This window comes from Melanerpes formicivorus, unplaced genomic scaffold (assembly GCF_026170545.1).
Source record: "Melanerpes formicivorus ecotype bairdi unplaced genomic scaffold, bMelFor1.0.p_v2 SCAF_16, whole genome shotgun sequence".
Lineage (NCBI taxonomy): Eukaryota > Metazoa > Chordata > Aves > Piciformes > Picidae > Melanerpes > Melanerpes formicivorus.
The window spans coordinates 16,161,847-16,175,614 of NW_027142368.1; the positions used below are offsets into that span (position 1 = coordinate 16,161,847).

General features: G+C 47.2%; 1 protein-coding gene and 1 long non-coding RNA gene across 4 annotated transcripts; one reads left to right on the forward strand and one right to left on the reverse strand.

Annotated features, from left to right (window-relative positions):
- Positions 1 to 420: 420 nt before the first annotated feature.
- Positions 421 to 9,897, forward strand: LOC137446229 (uncharacterized). Of its 3 annotated transcripts, XR_010988586.1 has the most exons (5): positions 421 to 493; positions 1,853 to 2,015; positions 5,676 to 5,725; positions 8,962 to 9,052; positions 9,596 to 9,897. It is a non-coding gene; the product is annotated as an uncharacterized lncRNA (long non-coding RNA). The 3 variants fall into 3 exon arrangements; XR_010988587.1 differs by lacking the exon at positions 5,676 to 5,725 and having other exon boundaries at positions 8,959 to 9,052; XR_010988588.1 differs by lacking the exon at positions 5,676 to 5,725.
- FGF4 (fibroblast growth factor 4) lies at positions 7,546 to 10,713 on the reverse strand. Its single transcript, XM_068148618.1, has 3 exons — positions 10,410 to 10,713; positions 9,510 to 9,613; positions 7,546 to 7,793 (listed from the first exon to the last, which is right to left on the reverse strand). Exons 1-3 carry the CDS (start codon positions 10,711 to 10,713, stop codon positions 7,617 to 7,619), a joined length of 585 nt encoding a protein of 194 aa, XP_068004719.1. The 3' UTR covers positions 7,546 to 7,616.
- Between the last annotated feature and the right edge of the window lie 3,055 nt (positions 10,714 to 13,768).

Here is a 13,768-nt window from a genome sequence, read left to right on the forward strand (position 1 = left end):
GCACTGGGATGAATGTGAGATGTTTCTTGGCAGGAGCAGCCCACTGTGTGCAAGGAGGAAGCTGGGCATGGGCAGGGCTGCTGGGGAAAGGCAGTGCCAGTCACCCAGCCCCAGTGAAGGAAGGTCAAAAAGAAGGAAAAGGGCAACCGAGGTAATTTTGCTTTGTGGCTGTGGAAAAGCTGCAATAAAATGCAGCCCAAGTTATGGCTGTTGGCAGGTCAGACCTGCCTAGCCGTGCGGGCACGGCCGTGCCAGGAGCAAGCTCCGCAGGACACCTCAGCGCTGCCCCACAGTAACCTCATGCCCAGGGGAATCACCTCTCTTATCTCAGCCCTCGAAGGAAAGGCACTGACAAAAAGACACTCTGGCTCCAGTGCGAGCCCAGACAGCTGAGACAGCAACTCAACTGCCCAGGTTAATGTGTAATTCCTCAGGGAAGAGCTCCTGCTTGCAGCAGCGTCAGGGTTTCTTGGAGCGGGACTCAGCAGGGAAGGTGAGTGCCGGGGAGCTGTAACCTGCCCTTTTCCCACCAGGTAATATGGAGCCACTCTGCTGCTCAGTGCTAGCTGGGGGGGAGAGGACAGGGGCACCAAAGCCTGGCAGAGTGGTGGTCCTTACCCCAGGCTGTGCTGGTGGAGGAGTTGAGGCTCCCCCTGGTCTTTCTTCTCCCTACCTTGGGAGCTGTCATGTAGATGGGAAATGGCTGTGATGGTGCTGGGTTCCAGTGTTAATGGTGGCCATGGGGAGGTACTGGAGTAGCCTGCTGCACTGGTCAGCCATGAGATGTTGTGAGCCAGCCTAGGGCAATCCTGACTCTGGACAGGGATCTGAGCAGGAACTCAGTTACCATCTGGCTAAGTCAAAGAGCTTACAAAAGGTTTGTCCAAAAAAAGCTTCAGAAACGTTCCTCATGGATGGTCTCTTACTTGCTGAGCAGCTATCAGTCGGGGGTGCATGGCTGGACACGTCTTCTAAACCTCTCTAACAAGATCCCCCAAGGCTGGGTCTCTCCCACCTTTAATGGATACTCATCCCACAGGTGGTACTCCCTTTCTTCTCACAGGCAGCCTTAACCTCAGTGCCATTAACCAGCTGCACTGGCCCCAGCTAGCATTACAAACACTTTTCTTGAAGGCACTGGAAGCAAACAGATGTAGCTGGGGAGATAATGAAACAATATGTAAATACAGCTCCCCAGAAACCACCCAGTTTTACCAAGTGGCTTTGACACTTGCCAAATACCTTTAAGCTGATAAAGATCTGATTTGTACTTCAGAGGTAACCTGATTAGCAGCCAATTTGAACCTGGAATATGTTAATTGGTACAAACATCACTAAATCACTTTCTTTAACCTATATGAAGTAGTGTGAATGAACCATAGTGAAGGTCAACAGAGCCTGGGGAGCCATAGAGAATGAGTACTGCTGTATCTACCCACAATAAAGTAATCTGATTGGTAATCAAATGTAATTGCATGTGCACAGGCAGAGTGTCACTGGAAGGTACTTAAGGTGAATCCAGCACTCAGAACTTAGGAAAAACTTAATTAAACCTGCCCATGCAACTCAAATCTGCCCAAGTACAAACCTTTCTTCTTTTTTTCCCCCCAGGAGTCCTGCCCCATTCAGTGCCCAGCACAGCTGATGCTGAGTAAAGGAACCCCCATTCCTAGTCTGACTTTGCTCAGCCACAAGCTGTGCTGTTTGTGGGTCCCACACTCTCACAAACTCGGTGTCTGCCTGTCTCTCACATTTTTTTACAGTGGATATGTTTCATAATGGATATATTTTATAGTCAATATGTTTTATAATGGATTGAATGTTTTATAATGGATGTATTTTATAATGGCAGCTTGGAAACAGGGAGCTAAAAGCCCAGAGATGAATGTCAAAAAGGTGCCATGATGTGACCTGCCCAGGCTGAAACCTTTCTGGCACATTTCCGAGTGTTGGTCATTACCCATCGTTTAGATACCCACCCATCATTCTCCACCCACCACACAGCTGCAGCTGAGGTAAGTTTCAGTTGCTCACCATCTTCACCACACTCCATGGACACTGAGGAGGGAAGGGCTGGATCCCTTGTGTCACCATGCTGCTGGCATCACAGATTACCTGGTGGCAGAGACCTCCCCAGCCTCTGCTTCTCCAGTGTTGTACTGAACTATTCACTCCTCAAACCCCTTCCATTCGCTGCATGATTTCTGCCTCTGTAACAAAGCATATAGGGAACCTATTAGCAACTCTCAGCTTCATTTTGCTTCCTTGCTTCACTCCCAGCACAGAACCATTCAGGCTGCAGACCCTTGGCAGCAGGAGACTCCACTGAGAAACACTTTACAGACTCAGTGTATCTTTAGCATGGACAAGACATAGCTTCTAACATCAGCTCAGAAAGGATTGCCTCACTGTTACTTTTCTTTTATAAATATGCTTGCCAAAAGGTAAACCAAACCATACTCAGGGGTTAGGAACATTTGCTTGGTATTCCTAAGTTTTTAAGCATTTATAAATAGTCTTCAAAACAATTTAAAACCCCCCAGCTGATCTGTTCTGTAGGCAGCACTAAGAAATGTGTAATAGAGCCACCAGAGAAGACCTTGTCATTGCTTTATATGAAGTAATTATCTGCCCTCAGTGACTGGTCAGAGACATTTCATGGCATGACACAAAGCTAGTTTGTTGGGGGGGGGGGGGGTGTTTATTGGTTTTGTTTGTAATCAATTTTTAAAGCAAATGGTTCAGGGTAGATTTTTTCCTTAAGTCAGTAAATTGTGGCTGGTGAACAGGCAACTGAAATCAAGCTGTGCCTCCCTGTTGCATGTTGTAAGCCTGAAAGCAGCTCGGTACTACAGTTCTGCACTATCCCATCTGTGCTTGAACTACTTGGTAGAAGAAGAAGTGAGGCAGATTTTAGGGGGCTTTGGGTTGGATTTTTTTTTGTTTTGCTGAGTTTGTTTGGTTTGGTTTGGTCTGGGTTTGGGTTTGGGTTGGGTATTTTTTAAGCTTCAAACTGGGTTTCCTGCTTTCAAAATCTGCCTCCATCTGCACTTGGCAAGAAACAATACTTTGTGTCATTTAGGGAGCTGCAGCTTTGCAGGGAATGCCTTTTAACTTTCTTGCCGAAGTGCTTGCTAGCCTTTGTCAAAAGCCTCCTCAGCCCTTAACAGACTCTCTTTAATTGGCCACTTGCATGGTCAGTTAACACACTGCAGTGGAAACCAAGTGGCAAAGTGTGAATAGCCGAATCTGGCACTATAAACCCAGCGAGTGCTCTGAAACCTGTGGCTATTTCCATCCCAGGCAGGGTTTTGTCATGCTGATTTTTGTTAGCACAGATTTGATACAGAGTAGTGGAGGTCATGGATGAGGCAGAAAATGTGAAGCATGGACCGTTCAAAACACACTGATCTGCAAGTGAGCAGTGGGGCTTGAAGCTTTGTCTCTCTCTTTCCTCTGGCATGCAGGGGCATGGCCCAGGGCCAGGCTGGCACAGCTCCTGTGGGCCAGGCTGGCACAGCTCCTGTGGGCCAGACTGCACTGTCACTGGAGAGGGGAAACATGCCTGGCTTATGGAAGGGGTTGACCCACCCTCAGGAATGTTCTATACAGAGCTGTTTGGTAGAGCACGGAGGAGCACTGAGTACGCCAGGAGCTCGGTATTGGACTAGATGATCATGAAGTTTTCTTCCAACCAAATCTATTCTGTGATTCTATGGCAATGCTCTTGGTGACCTCAGAAACATGATGCATCAGAGCCTTTTTTTCCTTTTTTTGAGGGGGGTTAAAATCAATTTTCACCATGAACACAGTTCTTTTACTACCACCAAAGGGAGTGTGAGGAAAGCTGATTTACCAGTGAAGCAAAAAATGGGTGATGGCAGCGGAGCAACATTTCTCTAGAGTCCTCTGGGTCATCTCAAGCTGCAGTGCCACAGATGCTTGTATTTCTGTGGGCATAGGACCACGTGTGCTTGAGGTGCTATGCACCTACAAAGCTACTACTCTTAAATCTCACCCTCCAAAGAACCAAGTCTTGGGATGTGTCTCCAGTCTTTGAATTACACTTAAAAGTCTCCCTAAGCCTGAAACAAGTTCTTATCCTTGACTGTATTGTTTGGTTATAGTTTTGAAATGTACATTTATTCTTCCCTTTTTTCCCAAGCAGTGTAAACAAGAAGGTTAATTATGAAAAAATAATTATATATGCCTGCTGGCCTATTTATTCTGCCTCTATTCATAGGAGCATTAAACATGCTGCAGCTATACTTGTCCGGTTAAAAAAACTCCACCTGTGCTACATATTTATAGAGCCCATGCAGCTTTAGAGAGGAATTGCTCTTACTCGGAGTGAGGGCACTGGACATTCCCAGCTTATCTACTGCCTTCCCCTTTCTAGGAACAGGAAAAGAAACATTACCCAGTGGAAAATTAAATAGAGAAGTCTGTATGTTGGGGCCTGGCTTTCTCCTTTTTTTTGTGGGCCCTGCTTAGCTGGGCAAACTCCTGTGTAAGATCAACCCTGAACAGTCATTCCTGTTACCTGTCCTTGCGTAATCCTAGGAAGAGGCTAATGCTGAAAGCACAGAGAGTTGCTGCAGTGTGCATGTGTGCAAAAGTGCACACGTGTGAGTATTGGTAAACACAAGCTGTGCAAAAGAATCTCACTATAAAGTGCTACAAAGCACTGCACTTTTGGATACACTTCCTGGAGTATAATCACTGACTGCAAAAAGAGACCCATCAGATAGGTGAGCCTGCAGCCCCCTGGCATCAGGGTAGTCCTGCTTCACAGAGAGAGCAAAGCAGCACTTCCTAAAGCCAAAGAAAAGGCAACCAGACTTCATTCATAACTTTAACACCCAGCAACATCAACTCCAGAGCTGGATTTTGCCTCTGACCGTTAATCTTAGATGCCGCTGCTGTAACCACGCCAAGAATACAACTCTAGCATGTGGCAGATGCAAGCCTGGGTGTCTGTTACCGAGCTGGTGAAGCTGGGCTTTCCTGGACAACTTCCAGCTTCAGCCAGGGGAACTTTAGCTGAGTAAGAAATCCAGGCTGTCATTTGTGAAGTAGCTGGCTTAGGTGCAGAGGCTCCCTGCTCCTCAGGAGAGTGAAGTGGCATTTTTTGGTTTGGCTTCCGCTGCAGGCTGCGTTGCCTTCCACAGAGCTCAAATCAACACCAGGGCGCCGCGCCTCGTCAACGTTTATCATTTATTATGCATGTCAATGTGCACAGCACATACACCACAGTCTTGAACAGCACCTGTATAAAACTACAGACAGAGCCTGGCAAATGGTGAGGGCTCGTTCGTACCATGTAAGGTTGGCAGCGAGGTTTTATCACAACATTCCAAAGTTACAACAGCTACCTCTGAGCGTGTCCCGTCTGAGGCCGCCGGCTGTGGGTTTAGTGGAGTGAAAAGTGACAGAGAAGAGCCATTCCCAGAGAGAAATCTTTGTGATCTGCTTTTGCTATCTGAAACCTGGAACAAAGCCGTGGGATTTTCAGAGGTAGTGGTAGTAATTACATAACGATCACTCAGCGTACAGAAAGCACAGAAAGTAGAGAAATCCCCCAGATTACAGAAAAAACTAAGATCAAGTTCCTCGGGCATGCTGTTTCCTAGGGGCTCTCTCTTATTTGGCTTCCTTTTGCTTTGCTTTGACAGCAGCTGGCTTAAGAACTGGTCCTGGTCTGCTCTGATCTTACTGAACTTTGGTGAGTAGATTTTGTCTTCAAGGTCAGGTGTGAGTAGAGGACAGAGGCAAGTCTACACCCTTACAAAGGAACAAAGGCTTTTGTGTAGGAATGTAAAGAGAAGGAAAAAAAGCTCAACTCAGATCTGCATGTAGTGAGAAATAACGAGTTTAGGTTGGAAGATGATCTGTAAACATCCTCTAAAGTCATCAAACATTGTGGTTAGTCCTGGCTCCCACTCAATGCCCCAAAGACGATGTATCTCTTAAGGAGCAGAAAGAAAGAAATAGGGACAAATGGATCCTTTTGGTGCTTCTCCCTTCATCAAACCTGTCTTTCCCTTCATCAGGTTAGAGACAGGAGTTACACTTGCACAATATAGAAAGAAAACTCTAGGGTTACTTGATGACGATATCGTACTGCAGCCTGACAGCTGTCTGCAAATATTTTCACCATGATCATCCTTACTAAAAGTAAACCACTGGGTAAAGATAGCTCAAACGTGACAAGGCTCAAATAGGATGCAACCAACTCTATCCTGAATACTTTTGGCTACATATGGAAAAAAAGAGAGATTTGGGATTACAATTGTTCCCCTGGGACCTCCTCCAGAGCTGTAAGAGCAGGCAGCAGAGTGTGGACCTTCCTTCCATGCAGATTTTGTTAGGAGACTGGCTTGGAGAGTTAGTGAGGTAGAAATCAATCAACTTTGTCAGGGAATGAGACAGTAAAACAAAAAGCAGCATGTTTCTCCTTCCAAATACTGCACCAAAGCCATTAAATAGTACAACCCAACCTTGATTCCTCGTAATCAATGTGAATTCTCTCTGTGGAGCCTGTGCTTTCTACCAACCAGCAAATGCTTTTGCCTTGTGAGAGCTTCTCAGTGTTGCAGTTGCACAAACTTTTGACAAATGGATGTAGCCTCCAAAAGTGAAAGGGCATTTGATTTGGATAAAGCATAACTGGTTCCCATAGTGTCTCTCACAGGGTGCTCCTTGCAGGGGGGACAGACACCTCTCTTTTTTCCGCCTAATGCCAAGTGACCACATCAAACATGAGCTTCCACTGAGGACCTATACAAGATCCTCTGCTCCTGTTTATCTAAATGGGGAGGGGGAAAGGGGGGGGGAGGGGGAAAAGCCCAATCTTCTGAGTTTATGTAGGTGCTTAAGCCTCTCTACCTCCTGGCAGCTCTAAGATGACGGACTGCAGGAAAGTTCAAAGTTCAGCACTGGCAGATCTAAAAACAGATTTGTGGGGTAGCTCTTCAGCACCGCGCTCTCCGTGCCGAGGTAAACCGATACTGTTCCAATTAAATAGCAACGCGGCACAAAGGAGGTCAGGCATTGTGTGTGGCTCCACGCTGGCATCCCACCCAGGCACCTCCGCCACCGCTCCGCCTCGGAGGCCAGCAGCTTCTCTGGGAGTCGTGAGGTGGGGTTGGAAAACAGGCAGAGGAGAACAAAGCCACCACAGCAAACAAACAAACATACACACACACAGAGACAGAGGTACAACCATGAGACAACACACAAACAGTGCAAAACATCGTAACAGAGGAGCTGAATTTCACCTCTTGTAGGACAAGGAGTAGCAGCACACCTGTGATAACTTAGAGATGAGTTAAACCACAAAGCAGAAGTCTTCTACTGTTGCACCATGAAGTGAAACACCTTGGGTTGGAGGTTTGTTTTGTTCTCAGAAATGTAAAAACCAACAACAACCAAACCCCATCAAAATCAGAACTATAAATAAATTCTGTGGCAATATATACAGACTTAAATAATTAACTTAAATATCTTACACCTCCTCTTGCATAAAAGTCTCCAGTAAAAGTGCACCATGTTTCTTTTCCCCAAACACGTTCTGAATCTTCCCCTGTGCTGAGGTAGGTCTGAAGGGTGATGTCTCAGATTCTAGGCAGAAAATGTGTCACTGTCATTGTGGGAGATACTTTATTGCCTTTCTTTGTTCTTCCATTTTTGCTCAGGGCTATGTACATCCCGGGGTAAATCCTGGATTCGTAAGCATTGTAGTTGTTTGGCAGGAGAATCTCTTTGAATTTGCACTCGTCATTGAAATGGGTCTGAAATGAAAAGGAAAGAATGAGAGGGAAGGAATTTTAAACATCAGGTGTGGAAATATTCTTGCTACCAGGTGTAGAAGCTGTGCTGTGGGGAGCTGACCCCCACCCTCCCTTAGTAATCTCTTTTGAAGTGGTCATCCAAACGAAGCTTCAAACAGGACTCAGAGGATCATTAAGGATGCTGTGTCCAGGCTGGGCATCTACAGCCAAAGGTGGGAAGGACACCCATAGGTGTGTCTGCACTCTTGAGGGAGAGGGGCACATTTACCAGGGCTGCAGTGGGATAAGGTGCAAGCCAGTTCTGCTGCCCTGCTCATCAAATTGCTGAGTGGTTGTCCTACCAGCAATAAACTGCCTGAGAGATTTCAGAACAATCTGAATGCCAGCACCTTCTCACATTGCTTGAGGAGAGAGAGGCGTTTGAAAGACACTCAGCATGGACAATGCTTTCTGCTGCTCTAGTTCTAGCATTGAAGGAAGGGTTTGGATTCACTTATGGTAACGGATGGGGAAAACAGAGCTGGCAAAGGCACCCTTCCAGCAAAGAGGTTTCATTCACAAGTAAGCACAAAGTGGGACAGGTGTCAGGAGTGTGTTGCTATCTGGTGGGTAACAAACCAACCCCTCTCTTATTATTGGACAAAAGCTTAGGGCTTCATCAGAGAGCTCTCAGCCTGCCAAGCTGAAAGTGTTCAAACACTGCACTGGGAATTGCTTTATCCAGAACACCAAAGCAGCAGTCTTTGAAACAACTCAGAGGGAGCTCCTGCATGTTGGTGGCTGATTCTGCCTGGCTTTTATGTAAATACAAATCCTCTGTAACAGGACTGACCAATGACCCAGAAAATAATTCTAGATGCTTCATGTCTTCATGTTAAAATGCCCTAGTTCACTGTGACATGGACTGGCTCCTCCTCAGCCCAAATTTCTTCACAGCATACTTGAGAAACATGAAGTAGAAAAGCCAGGGGTAAGAAGGGAGACCTAGGAATATGGGTTTGAAGAGATGCTAATTACTTATACAGAGGTGAGCTCAAAAGCAGGGGGCCAGCTCAACATGGGCAAGGACAGGCACCGTGACTGTCCACCTCAAGTGTGTTTGATAAGATGCCTCTATCTTTTCCAAAGATTCAGTGCAAAACAAATTATCTGCATTGTCTACTAGTAGATCCACCTTCTTATAAGGCCAGACCTTAAGGATGACGAAGTCAGGAGAACAGACTCTTCAATCAAGAGCATCAACAAAGAGTGAGCAACAGGTATGTGACAGGCACTGATTCATCACATCATAAAGGGTCATTTGTAGGGGCCTGGCTTATCACAAGTTCAAGTGCCCTCCAAGAGATGGAGTGAGTGATTGTCATGCCTGTTTAAGGCTGTTTGTACTCAAATGCAAGAAAGATACAGACTGAGGCTAGCTTGAGGTCTTGCCACACAAATGACTGCTCTGTTTACCTGTGTGGTAGACAAGATGGGTAGTTGTGGTTGGGTGACCGTAGTTTTTGTGGGGAAACTAAGGAAGTGTGATGCACTTCTAAAACTCAGCTAACAGCCTAAGTGGGCAGAACAGTTACTGTTGTCAAGGCAGTAAGGACTGCTCTCTGTTCCCTGACCCAAGAGGGGCAAGTATGGGGCTTGGAAAGCTTCTAACACCACACACATTTCACTCCCCAGCTGACCACGGTCCCCTCCCCAGGCACACAATTGGCTACTTACAGATCCATAGAGTTTGCCTTTGCTATTCATGGCCACGAAGAGTCCACTTCTAACACCAAATATGCTCACCACTCCTCTTTCCACAGGGGAGATTTCCAGCAGACCTACAGAAGAGACACAGGAATCAGGAGGACAAAGGAAGGGATGTGCCCTGAAGGAATGTGTGGTGCCAGTGCTGCACTCACCCAGATGTGCCCATCCCCAGCGTGATCCCCATGCCCCTGCACTGCTGTGGGTGGCCACAGAACCCCAGCCTCACACTCCATGTGCTGCCCCATGCTGAGACCTCTCTTCTTTTAGCTAAGTAACTATTTTTACTTTGCCCCCAGGCATTCTCCTGTGTAGACAAGGTTAAAATAAACCAAGAGTGTGCTTGGAGCAAATGAAACATTTGTCATCATGCAGCTTATATCTCCCCTCCCAGATCTTATTGTTTCAGTTGGATATCAGAGTCATGGGGCCACGGGGTTAAATCCCCAGCAGATGCTTTTCAAGGTTTGGGGAGAGCCGGGCTCTCCCCATACCCTGCTCAGACCGGGCGACCCACGGGACTGCGAATCCTCCAGATGTTAAGGCAGCTCCGACACCTGATGCCCACCTGCGGCTAAGGCACAGCACAGCGCTGAGCAGCGCCCAGGAACTCCGCCGGAGTGCCTGGTGGGCTCCGCTACAGCCCTAGTACCCGGGACGCCCCCACCCCCGGGGCAGCCGAGTCGGCAGCTCCGCGGTGTCACGGGCGGGTGGATTTTTTTCGGGTATTTAAGGGTTTGCCATGCATCCACCCTCCTTTTGGCAAATATTATTGTCTCCGGGGCAGGTGAGCCGCTCCGCACCCGCTGGGGGCGGTTCTGCGGGCGCGGAGCGGCTCATCTGCCCCCATCGCGGGGGTCGTCGGCTTACTGTATCGATTCTCGCTGTGGATCCCATCGATACGGCCGTCGGGCAGGACCTGGATGTGGAAGCCGATGCCCACGTTGCAGTAGAGACGCCGCAAGCGTTTGATGCCTAGGAGGTAGTCCCCGTCGCGGGCAGCATCCCGGCGTTCGGCCGGGAGTCGAGCGACGGAACGGGCGAAAAGAGCAGCGTCCCAGCGACGCTGGCGGGACCCGGCAGGGAGGTGACTAGGGAGTGACCGGCAGCGAACAACCCCGGGCCACAATAGCCCCAGGAGCAGCGCCGGTAGCAGAGCCGAGGGGAGAGACATCCCGGTTTAAGGGTGGGTAGCCACGGGCCCGTGACCGGTCGGTCCGAAAATACACTCTTCCCCCAGTTCCCACTTTATACTGAGGTCAAAGAAGGGGAGGAAAAAATGGGAAAAAAAGGGGGTAAAAAAAAAAAAAAAAAAAAAAAAAGGAAACGAACAAAAAATAAATTTTAAACAGAATTAAAAAAAAAAAAAAAAAAAAAAAAGCAGCCAAAAGGAGAAGCGAGGGGGAAGGAGGGAGCTTCGCACTCAGTCCCCCGAGGATCTGCGGTTTCCCTGGGCTGGCTGCATGGAGAGGAAATCCCGGGAACAGGAGCTTCTGAACTTGATCTCAACTCCAGGAGTCTTGTCTGAAGTGCTGATCTTCTTCTATAGCTGCTCAGCCATAGCGCTTCAGCCCTGACCACGATATTTATATATCCATGTGCGTTGGTACCTATTACATCACCACCTACTGCTGTCTGCTGCAGCCCTCCGCTCTAGCTGAAAGTCAAATTATCACCCTTAGATGCTTAACAACTCCGAGGCGTCTTGAAGGGAAAGGCTGAGCAGCACTGGTGCTAAACGGGAGGGACAGCACAAACTTTTAAGAAGAAAAGGTCATATTTTGCGTTCATCACAGCAGCTTCCTTCTTTCTTTTCCTTCCTTTCCCTCTTTCTTCTTCTCTTCTCTTCCCTTCTTTTTTCTTTTTTTTTTTTCCCCTTTTCCTTTCCTTTGCTTTTCTTCCTGATTCTCTTCCTTTCTTTTCCTTTATTTTCTCTTCTCCTCTCCTCTTCCCTCCTTCCTTTTCTCCCTTTCTCTCTCTCCACTTCTTTTTTCTATCTTTCCCTTATCTTTCTCTCACCTTTCCCTCCTCTTTCTCTTCTTCTCCTTCCTAACTGCTCACAAATGCTAATGCAGGACACAAAAATCAGAGAGCGCTCAGCACACTTTCTCCCCAACACAATGTACGACTTTGTGAAAATCTGTGGAATTTCAGCGTTCTCTGTATCCAAGCGACATGGTTTACAGTTTGCTGGATGCAGAAAAAAATTCCCTTCATTAAAAGCCAAGATAGTTGTTGCATGGGAGGTTTGAGAAATGAAAAATGAAAGAAGTTGAAAAAAAACCCACAAAAGAACAAAGGAAAGGGCCAAGGCTTGAATAAAGAGGAAAACATTTAAAGAGGCAGCATGTGTGCAAACGTAGTGATAATGTTTGTGATTCTAAACATCCCATTAGGAAATCAGAAAGCACAGCACTGCTCTGCAGTACAAGACATGTGGAGCTCCCTCTTGGTCACTGTACTGAGAGAGGCTGTGGTGCCACAAGTTTATTCCTTAGCATTCCTGCAGGTACTGCTGCGCTTTTCATGGTGGGTTTGTTTTCCAGTCTTTACTACATGTCCGCTTAGATGCTGCTGTCGCGTCCTAACGATGCAGATGTTCTTAGGTAGTTACTTCATTTGGTTTAAGTTCATGAAAATGAAGCTGGGTAATCAAAAGTAGAAGTTTTGACCCCATCAGTCTGGAATTACTTTGTTTAGAACAAACCCCATATGTTTTGTCACCTCCTTTAGTTTAAGCCTCGGGCCCTCAACAGGTTTTTAGAGCCACCAGGTGAGGAGACATTAGGACAATTTTGGAAGGTCCTGAATTAACACAAAAGCTGGGGGTGAGGGGGAAGCTGTTTGTGACTCAAGTCTTTACAGCCTGAGGACAGTTTAGTCTTTCACGCCAGTAAAGCTCTCCTGCTGTTCCCGCAAAGGATGCGAGAGAAAAGAGAATTGCCCCTAGCCAGATGACAGCTCACCTAGGTGTGAAAATCTCTGACCTTCGCTAAACCTAAGCAAACTTAGATGATGTGCTTTTATTTCTTCTTGTGAGGTGCACATATACAGTGTGTGTGTCTTTCTCCTACCACGCTTCTTGGGATGGAAAAGAGACTGCTGCTGCTTTATGGGTGATCATAATCTGTGCTACAGAGGCAAAAGGCTCCTGGGCATAGTTTTGTCTCAAAAAAGTTAATTTCTGCATGTGCTTAGGCAGCAGAATTTAGATTTTGCTCTGTGGAAGTTGGTAAGTCCACTGAGTCAAGTCAAGAGTTTCTTCATCAGGTCCATCCAGACTCCTCTAACTCCTGGCTATCCTGGTGTGCCTCAGGCAAGGCTGCTCAGAGGTCTGGAAGCTGCCCTGCTCTGCCTAGTGGGCATCAGAACCAGGTCTGCTCAGTCTTACTACCACTGACAGCAACCTCCCCGACCCCCAAAAGCATGAACAATGAGGCCTCAGTCCTGTGAATGTGCAAGCTCATTTAAACTTGAAGTTAAAGATGTGCCTGGGAGGCCTCCAAGCTGTGATGCCTTCATTGCCATGGGACCTATGGAAATGGGTCTCAAAACGCCCTGTTATGCTCTGAGTCCATATGTTTGCCACACCAGGTTCTAAATGGTTACACAGAGCACCCAGTACATCAGATTACATTGTCACAATATCACCAATTGGTACAAGTTCATTCCTACAAGTTCATTCTTAAACTTGCCACAGAATTAAATAAAAGCTTCTGATGGAACCTTTCTGAGAGGAAAAGCAACAAGTCTCCAGCTAGGAATGAAACTAGGAGGTTTGGTTTTATACTCATGTGTGTGAGAGCCTGTGTGCAGCCTCCCTGTGAAACACCAGCCCTGGTGCCTCGAAGCCCCCTGACCACCATGTTCAGACCTGTGAGAAGTCCACAGGGGTGAAAGCAAAGTGGAGCTGCAGCATTTCCAGCTTGCACCTGGAGCAAATGACAGGTGGCAACTGTTGATCTTCAGGGTCTTAACACTGGAAACCAGACATTTAGAGTTGAAAATGATTGTCACAGGAAACCATTAAAGCAACATATTCCCTATGGAAGCTATGACAGTGTGCCAGCAAGGCTCTCCAACATGCCATCTGCTTTGCGGTGGTGAAGGGGAGCTGGGTGTCTCCAGATTATCCCATAATTAATTCTTAATCTTTCATATCATGCCATGCTCTGCTGCTTTGTCCCCCCCTCCCCCACCTGGCGTCACAGACTCTTTCACAGCAATAA